This window comes from Amblyomma mixtum, chromosome 6 (genome assembly GCF_055824585.1).
Source record: "Amblyomma mixtum isolate Tamu chromosome 6, ASM5582458v1, whole genome shotgun sequence".
Lineage (NCBI taxonomy): Eukaryota > Metazoa > Arthropoda > Arachnida > Ixodida > Ixodidae > Amblyomma > Amblyomma mixtum.
Genome location: NC_143017.1, coordinates 125,796,101 through 125,805,360, shown reverse-complemented (window position 1 = coordinate 125,805,360; position 9,260 = coordinate 125,796,101). Strand labels below are relative to the sequence as shown.

The 9,260-nt window shown below is 50.1% G+C and overlaps 1 protein-coding gene across 5 annotated transcripts in view; it reads left to right on the top strand.

Moving 5' to 3' along the window:
• The first annotated feature begins 1,327 nt into the window (after positions 1-1,327).
• The window catches only part of LOC149340294 (uncharacterized), a 53,088-nt gene continuing 45,155 nt past the window's right edge, over positions 1,328-9,260 (top strand). The window contains exon 1 of one of the 5 annotated variants that reach the window (XR_016283591.1): positions 1,328-1,839. Coding sequence is in view for 2 of the 5 variants with exons in the window: in XM_089549038.1 (XP_089405164.1) it covers positions 3,353-3,492 (140 nt within the window). In the remaining 3 variants the exon portion in view is untranslated. Of the gene's footprint in view, positions 1,840-3,171; positions 3,493-9,260 lie in introns of those variants that run through there. The other 4 variants (XR_016283590.1, XM_089549039.1, XM_089549038.1 and 1 more) reach the window with 4 other exon arrangements.

Below are 9,260 nucleotides of genomic sequence, written 5' to 3'. Positions count from 1 at the left end.
AGAGGGGTCCGTTTCGTAGCTCCTCCTCTTCACCATGCCGCTTTTGAAGGCATTGATAGTTTTGCTATATCCGGGGAGATTTAGCTGATACACTGCATCAGTTTTCTTGCTGGACTATTCAAAGCAACCTCTCAACTTAGAGTGGGTTTTTAACAAGGTATTGCAATTTACATACATATCAACCAGACATACATGAGCGTTACGTCCTCGAGAGGAAAGTGAACGGCTTTGACAAATACTGTTGAATATAAACCGCCCTGGTGAGGGATTGAACTCAGGACTGACGTCAGCTCCGTGGTGCGATCCCAGCGCGGTAACCACGGGTTCGCGTCCGAACGACAAAGGAGTTGTATTTTTACATGTTTTGTTGCTGAAAACCTTTCGGCTGTGTATCGGTGCATAAGCATGATGAGTTCCTGCGGGTCCATCGGCATAGAAACTGCTTTAAAAGACATTAAGACGAGACAGAACACATCAAATCGTTCGCAAGATTTACAGTTTTCGTGCATGTGCCTCTCTAGAGTCTCCGTAAGAGTGCGGCGATGCAGCAGATTTACTCTCCTCGTCCCAACCCCCGTCTGCCTGCCATTTTCATTCACTTCACTTCACTCTACATTCCACGCCTCCACTATGTTTAGTCCGCCTTGCCGTATTGCCCCCGCAACTCTGTTTTTCACATTGACCAATAGCCGCCGATGATGTGGTCCATTCTCGCGCGAGCGCAGCTCTAAGCCACAAAAGGATTGCTTCGGTGAGCATCCGCTACGGCTCGCAGCGATCGCACGTTAGCAACAGGCCACAACAAAGAGAGCGAGTGGCAGCAACAACGCGTCATCGGGAGCGACGCGTCAGCCGGCGAGACGAAAACGCAACGGGGTCCAGACGCTCGCAGACGGATCCTCCCACACCCTTTCCTTCCGAACCGTAAAGAAATCCACACAAATAAACCGCATCAGTCAACAAAGTGCGAGCGCGCGGCGGACCGAGGGATCCCCCGCTTCAGCCAAAGCTCCCTCCTCGCATCGAGCAACAGGGCGGCCAACTCTTTCGCTCCTCACAAGAAAGAGGGCAGGAGAGAAAGGAGAAACGAAGCTAAACACCAGTCGAGGAAGAGATCAAGAAAAAGAACATTTCTCGCCGCCGGCCGGTCTCTCTGCAACCGCGCTACGGTACCATAACCTCTCCAGCGCAAACGCCGGGCTCAGCAGCAGCAGCAGCAGCGGCCCCGCCGCCATTTTTATTTTTCGTAACTTCCGGCCGCGCCGCCGCGACGCGCTCTCTCAGAGGTGATGTCGATACGCAGAACTTGGAGCGAGCCGCATAAAAAGTGAGTTGCCAAGCGGCCGCGGCGTCAGTGCGTGCTGCGTGTGTCGCGTCGGCCGCGGGCGGCCCGTTGAGTCGCCGCCGCCGCCGTCAGCGTGGTTTTTATTGTCAGCGCAACGCCTCGCTTGTGTAGCGGCGCCGCCGCCGTCGTCTGCTCCTAGCCGTGGTTTCGTATGCGCCGTTGCAGCTACGCTACCCCCCCCCCCCCCGGTCCCTCCCCCCTCCACTTCGACGCAGACTGCGCCGTTCCGACTCCTTCCTTCGTCATCGCTCCAGAAAATTTCTCCCGAAACTTCGTTTTCGTTTTGTTTTTCCCGTCGCAAGGTACCGGTGCTGTGAAGCAGGCGCCTCGCCCGAACAGAGCGGGCGACATCGATCGTGCCTCTCTTCGGGGAAAAAAACGTGACTGTGTATATATATCAACTGCGACGAAAGGACACGACGCAGTGGCGAAGAGCGGACCGTTCTAGAGCGGTCAGTGCTGACGTGCACGGGCTGGACAGTTCGAGCACCAGGGTAAGTGAATTTTCTTGACCATTATCGAGTACGCGTGCGTGTGTTTTACTTCACCGGGATCATTGTCGATGTCCGAGTGAAGTATGCATTCCAAATGCTCTTTGGCTTCACTAAGCGGATGGATGACATATTTTGGTCCCATTCACAAACGGCTATGCCGGCTATGTCAGCACCTCAGCGTGTTAAGACTCGGCACTACGAAATGGCGCTGACATCCCGACGCTAGCTTTATGCTCCATGCGCTCTCGGGCAGAACATAGGACTCATGCTTTGGCAGACTACCTTCTCGGCATTAGAGATTGAAGACAAATTTCAAATTTCATCTGTTCTTTTCTCACCTGCAATGGGCTTACGCAATGGCTTTTTGGTTAGAAAATTTAGAGCGGCTGGTAATGCGAGTCGGAGCGCGCTGCTCAGAGAAAAGTAACTTCAGCGGCGAGTGCATACGTTCTCCTTGTCAGCGCGAAAGAATTCGATAAGGCCTTTGTCATGCTTTCGCAACAAGCCGTTGAGTCAGGCCACGAGAGCACAGCGCGCAGCATTCAGGCTCAGCGCTGAACATTCTGGGCGCAGACACTCAATTCATTTTCGTTTCTACCCGGGCATTCGCGCGATGTCGTTCACATGAATATTTTCCCTTTCGTTTCGAAGATTCCCGCGAAACCAGAGGAGGCCGCGCCGTGGCAGGTGCGAGAGCTTCTCTAGAACGAATGACAGCTCGAATTTTTAATATTACGTTCATTATACGTATAGACACTGTGAAAGCACCGCCGATAGCAGCCTCCGCTACAGCCGGAGTCGCGAACAAAGGAGATGCTGTGCCTGTTTCTGTGCTTGCGCCAAGTATCCAGGACGCAGATTCCTCCACTACCACGCAAGGCGTAAAAATTTTGACGCTTTCTATTTACATGCTATTCCCGTACGTTCACCTGCCATTTCCCTCTGCTAGCTTATCAGGAATTAGTTAAGCTCAACGCTTCGATGAGCGCTGATGCTTACGTGACTCTTAGAACGCGCTTCGATGTCGACGAACAACAAAGAAAACCAAGGACGTTCTCTCTTTCACGATCACGTTGCTTTTCCTCTAACGTCTGGTCAAGCGGTGCATTCCGATGGCCTGCGACGAGCGAAGAAGCCTCGAAATTCCATCCCGACAAAGCGTTAAGCTTTGGATACAAAACGCAGTGACCGGTTATCGGTGGTGCGTATTCCGTTGTGCTGATACCCCGGCGTCCTTGCTTTAAAGAGGTAATCGCCGCGCGGTGTCGAGGCCTAGCTGGGTCGCAACAGCGGCGCGGCAGTGCGTTCTTTGTTCGGGACGGCGGCGGGTTTGTTTGGTGTTGTTTGGCCGCCATCTTGGTCCGCGAGCGGTCCGCGGGAAAGGGTGGTGGGCGACGCAAGAGAGTCAGTGCCGTGCGCCCGCGCGCGCGCACAACTTGGCCTAAACTTGAGTGCAGGCGGGAAAGAACGAAAAACGCACGCACACACAAAAACAAGAGCAGCGGAAAGAAAGATGGCGGCGGTGGCGCTGGCGTCCGCGGTATCGGGGATGCCCCCCCATCGTCCCGGGCCGTTTTCATTCGGCGCGTCCGGACGCGTCGGGGACCTCGGAGCGAACGGGGCGGCGATACTACCTGGCCTCGAATGCGGATCGTGAGTCTTTGCCGAACATTTCGTATCTCCCTGTAATTTTTCGGTCATCATTCGAAGCATTATTCGGTGCACTGGAAAAACGGCGTGGGAATGTAGGGGTGCGAGCGAGGCGTTCGCTGTAGTAACTACAAGAAAGTTAATTTTCATGGCTACCTTTTGGCTGTTTACTAACACGTTCTACAGGGCCCAATTCTACCGATGGTGGTAAGTAGATTACGCATTGCAATTTCGTTTGCAGCGTAGAAATATTGAAAGAAGAATGTTCAGAGCAGCACTGCTTTGTTTTGTGGCCTTGTGTTGTTTTTTCCACGCATTCTTAGTTTAGGTTGGAATGAGTGCGGTCGCTGAACTCATCTTGTAAGATCCTTAACGTTCTTCGCATACGATGGTGCTGCTTGCTATTACAGTTTCATTTTTTGGCGGCATTTCTGCGGATTCAGTGGACACGAAATCTGTTGTGAAATAGTTGCTGTGACGCCAGTCTTTTCGAGCATAGTCAGAGGCAGTGCAGACAAACTGTGCGGTATTGATTTGACTTTGATGTTTTTCTTACCTGCTCCTCGTGCATGTGTCATACCGTTAGCTACCGTGCGGATTGATGGGTTGCTGTAGTTCCTTGAACAGCCCTCGGGCGCGCAGTTAACATAACGCGTATCATTTTGTTTAGATGCTCCTTTCGTATCATCTCTTCTATCGTTTCTCGCCGTCCGTATTTTTCGTTGCTATAGTTTCCTCTTCTCAACAAATGCTCGACACCCCTCTAGCCTGTGCTGGTATAGAAGAGGTAATAACGACTCAAAATTTAAGTTTATAGGCTACCATTCTTCCTCTGTGTTTCTTACCAGGACACCCTAGTCATTGATCCCCAGAATAACATGTCGTCGTGTTGTCAACAAACAACCCAGCGTTTCGGCGCGCATAGCCATGGGAACGGGAGCGCATGCGCTCATGTGAAGAGGGCATGCTGTACGGCAAAATTCCTTGGCTTGGTCGCCAGCGACCTGCCGGCCTCTTGCCTGCCGAGCTGGGATGCTGGTGCTGCGCGAGTTCAAAGAGAAAAACTGGTTCCCGTCCTGCGATCTGCTGACTCGGCTGGAATGTTCCGTTCTACCCCCATCCTCTGCCTGCGTAGCAGTCCGCGCTCTCTTTATTCTCTGCCTCCCTGCCTCTCTCTCCCTCCATTTATATCTTCTCTCCCTCTCTCTCTCATATTTATAGTAGTCCGCCCGGTATCAGAGCTAAAGGGTTGGGTGAGCGAACGAGGAGAGCCACTCGCATACCGCCGTCTGGCGTGCAGTGCTTGTGAAAGCGGAACCTCGGGGGCGCTCCGAACGGCGAGCGTTTTCTAAAGGCGTTCAAGCAACGCGGACACATGCCGCATCCTATTTTTCTTAACTTAGAGCGCTTTTGAGCCCTGAAGTTTTAAAGAACAGCTTCTCCACTGCCACGTGATCTTCCTCTTTGCCGTGGGGTCTTGTGCAATGAATGATTCCGTGAAATTCGGAGCTGTACCGAAGTGGATGAGCGTTCGTTTCTGTTCTTGGTTCGTCTGCTTGGTTACGACAACACTCATATGGAAATCTAGTTTCCGTGGAACTGTACTGAGTTTTGTGCAAACTTATGGCCGACAGAACGCTAGCGTTGGCCAACCGTTCTGATTGATGGTTAGTTTTTTTTTTTCGCACACAGTGCCATGTCCGAAAGAATTCCACACTGGAAACTTTGCGAATTCACGAAGAATTCTTGAGAACAACAACAAGAACAAAAACAAACTCTGCTTCGAGAAGCACTGAAGCTGGTCCGTAGCCGGACATTGCATCTCCGTTGCCAGCAGCATTTGCACAAGAATCTGTACTTTTGCTGAGGACCGGGCTCCCGGATTGATTCTCGGAAAAATTGGCTTAGAGAGAGAGAGAGAGAAGGGAAATAAAGGGAGAAAAAATGGGGAACTTTGTTTGCTGGACAGATCGATAACGGTGGGGCTTCCCAGAATTGACCAGCCGGAGAGTCATCATTCGATTTTTCCGATCAATATCCCCTCCCGCGTCACCAGTGACGGCTGTTGCTAGCCGTCTGCTGCTGTTCATGACGCAGTGATGTTTCTCGTTTATTCGAGTTAACGGTGACACATCCAACTTGCGGGAAATTGGCCCCGAAGGCGCCGAAGTTGTAAACATCAGTGTTGTATGCAACAGCTTTTCGAAAAAAAAAATAATAAATGGAGCGCTGCAGCAGGCATATGTAGTTTCCGGATGTACTATCCGAGACAAAAGTGGTATACTCCATGCGACGGGAGCCGGAGCAACGGAAATCTGCGGCATTTTGGCGAGCTAAAGCACGAAACATTGAAACGAGCCAAGCGACATGCCTGCTGACAATAAAGGTCACATATTAGCTGTCTCCATCCCAGATGCAGCCTGTAGATGGCGTTGCAAAGCAGTTTTTCGTTGCGCCGGCTCCAGCCGCGTGGAGTATACCACTTTTGTCCCCGATGGTACATCACAAATCCTATCAGGGGAGTAAACATATTCATGCAAACGGAAGTGCGTCATAGTGGCCTGGGTTCTCGATTTCAAGTTCTCATCGACGGTGCTCTGATGCTCTGATACATGTATTCTTTGTAGCACTGTGACTGTCTAATATAAGTACTGCCTGCTACTGTGAGATAATTCACAGTGATAGAGGTGCTTTCCGAATACAGCACACAAGGTGATTGATTAACAGCTTGCTTTAGGCCTATCCGCTCCGTACTTTCTTTCAACCGTTTTCTTTTTCGCTTGCCGCCCGACTATCTCCAGAAGAGTGAAGACCTATCTCCAGAAGAGTCAAGACGTGTCACGAAACTGTTAAAACAGTCGCTTTTCGACTTTGCTAAGATCTCTTCTGCCTTTAACCGTGCACAGACAGCAAACAGGTAATTAAGATTGCTTATTGCATTAAGCTAGTTCGCATCGATGGATAGTGCTCAAAACTTGTGTGTGTTAGGCCTGTTAAAGCTGACTTGTCATTGAGTCCGGAATCAAATTTTGCCCCGTCTTTCCATCATCAGCTATGCACTTGTTATCGACCACTTGAACTTGTGCTAACCGCTCAAGGTTACTGCGCGTTCAAGTGAACCACCTTTCAGTAGTCTCAAGAGTTGCGCATGTTCCATACACTCTAAACCAATAAACCTATATGACTTCAATAAACCTCTACGCGAATAAACCTATATGAGAGTGAAAAGGGAGTAGCGTTGTCCTCTAGCGCACACACTTTAAAAAAGGGTCTGCTTTCTGTTCAGTGTGTAGCCGCCTTCTTACACTGCGTTGCTATGGGATTCCGGTGCGCGTTTGCCGTTTGGGGAAAATATGTTGCTAATGACGTAATATTCCACCTGTATGTCGTCATCAGCTCTTCACGTGCGGGCAGAAAAGACAATGGTCAGCAGATCAGGGGTCGGTTGATTGAGTAGGATGCTGCGCAACAGCGGACGTTCGTCAGGAGAAAGAAAATTAAAAAGAAACATTTATTTGTGGGTGCCGGAACCGCTTATACGATGCCGTCGAGTTTACTCCAGCTACACGACTGGGCTAAAGAGCGCCGTCGACGCTCAGAGAGCACCTGAACGCGACCGCCTGTCCGCAGCGCGTGATTTCCTTTCGAAGACGGCCTGGTGCCAGTATTCTGACAACACCACCTCTGCACGCGGTTCTCGGGCATGCCGCCAGAGCTCATGTCTCAAATACAGCCTTGCGTCACAACTGCGCGTGATGCACCAGGTGCGGTTGCCGCGTTTGGCAACGATGTGCAGCCGCCGCCATAATTAACCCGGACACTGCTTGGGGCCTTTACGTTTCTTTAAGGATTTTAGTCTGCCTACGCTGTTGTCGTGCGCATGCTAGCCTGATCGAGTTTTTTTTTTTTTTCTGAACTTTCAATGCTTTGTATTTGGAGTAAGCGAATCGTGTATGCGTGTTGGGGTTGAGTTTGACGGTGGCTGTATACAACCTGAGACTAGAGCCCTGTATTCCGAGAGCGCCTGGCAGACTCTGCATCATTTACTGAGCGTGACGCCAGACTTAGGGCACTTGGATCTGTTTTCCCTTTGTTTGCAGCAGCCGGCCGAGCGGTGTTGCTAGGGGCAACAGCGAATGTACTGGTCACCTTTGTGGTGTTTATGTAAGTTGTTAATGCGCCCGTCACGCGGCGAAATTTCGTGTCATTTCTGACCAGCGACATTTGCGAAAATTAATGTACTCGTAGTTTTCTGTGCGTCGCTCTCACACGACAGAACCTAATGCATATTTGGAATGGTGGCAGTGACTATAGTAACAATTAAACGTCTGAACAATGTTTGCGCGATGATGAACTACCGTATTTCACGCGAAAAACGCTGTTATCGGAATTACCCGTATTAAAACATTGCAAGTAATGTTAAAAACAACTGATAAAAGTTATTGCTACAGAAACAAGCATATGCCGACATACGAGCCTTAGACGGAAACGAACACGACGGTGTGGCAGCCGTCCAATTTAACAAAGATTTTTCTTGGCCCCTGACGCCGAGCAGTTACGCTAACAGGGATTAAGTAAAAGTTTTTCCGCCACCTCCTCGTCTCTGTTACTGGGTAGCCATTTGTAGAATGAAAAGTGGTACTTAATAAATAAGCGCGTGAAGTTGTTTTGAATAGCAGCGGCGGGCTTCCGTAGCGATTCCCGCGATGGACAGGGGTGCTAGGTTAGTAAGAGCTAGTAATAACCGTGGACGTTTTTTCCTTCTTGCGTAGTAGGGTTATTGATTAAGTAAAGTTACTAAGACCATGGCGTTTTGCGCTCCTGTTTGTTTTACTATTATTTTTGTCTATGTATGTCTATTGCTAAAGCCCTGCCGTCGGCCAGAATTCGGTCCCTAACTGAACACGTTTCCCGGGCTCACTCGGTCGCGAACATCATTCGCAAAGAATGACATTAAATTCTTGCCTTGCGACAGCGAGTGGATGACATTATCAGCTAATGTCATTCGATAGAAATGGCATTCGCTCGGCCGCGCGACAAGGGTATATTCTAGGAAGATTTTATCGGCACAGTGAGGGCTTCCTGCGCACTGGTAGCAATGCCAGAGACTGTCGATGCTTGAGCGGAGTGAACAGTTGTGCAAACAAGTGGAGGATGGATGGTGTCTGGCGACTTCTGTGCGCAAAGTGGCGGAAAGATCAAGCCGATATTGAGTTGCGTCAGCGTTATTGTGAACTACAGCGCGGTTGCAAGGAGGGATCTCTTGTGCATGGAAACCGCGCATGGAAAAGCTTGGAACGAGTGGCATGTCACGAACCAGTCGTATAGCTCATTTACAGCAAAGAAGGCGATCTGTTGCTGAGATTATAACGCTGTGTCGGCAGTGTGATTGCTGTGAAATAATCGTATTTCGAACATTCTGTGGCTAGGAATGTCTGATGTCATCCTTATTTGGGTCTGAGGAAACGTTGGCCACGAGGCAGCTTCACTTCGTGTGGCATACTTAGTACGGTAGCAGACCTTTGTAGTATATATAGGCAAATGTAAAACCAAACTTATGCAGCGCTTAAACTGCTCCCTTTTTGTAGGCAGAGGCAAGAAACCTTAGTGCTGTTCTTCACTCTATAACACTCAGCGACCGCATTAACAGCAGGACAGGCATTAACGAAGACACGAAAAAACTAGTGACATGAAAGTGGCATTCCCGTCTTGCCTACGCTACTGGTCTAAAGGGGAAGGGCCCGCCTTGGTTAAGCGAGCACTTTCGTGGG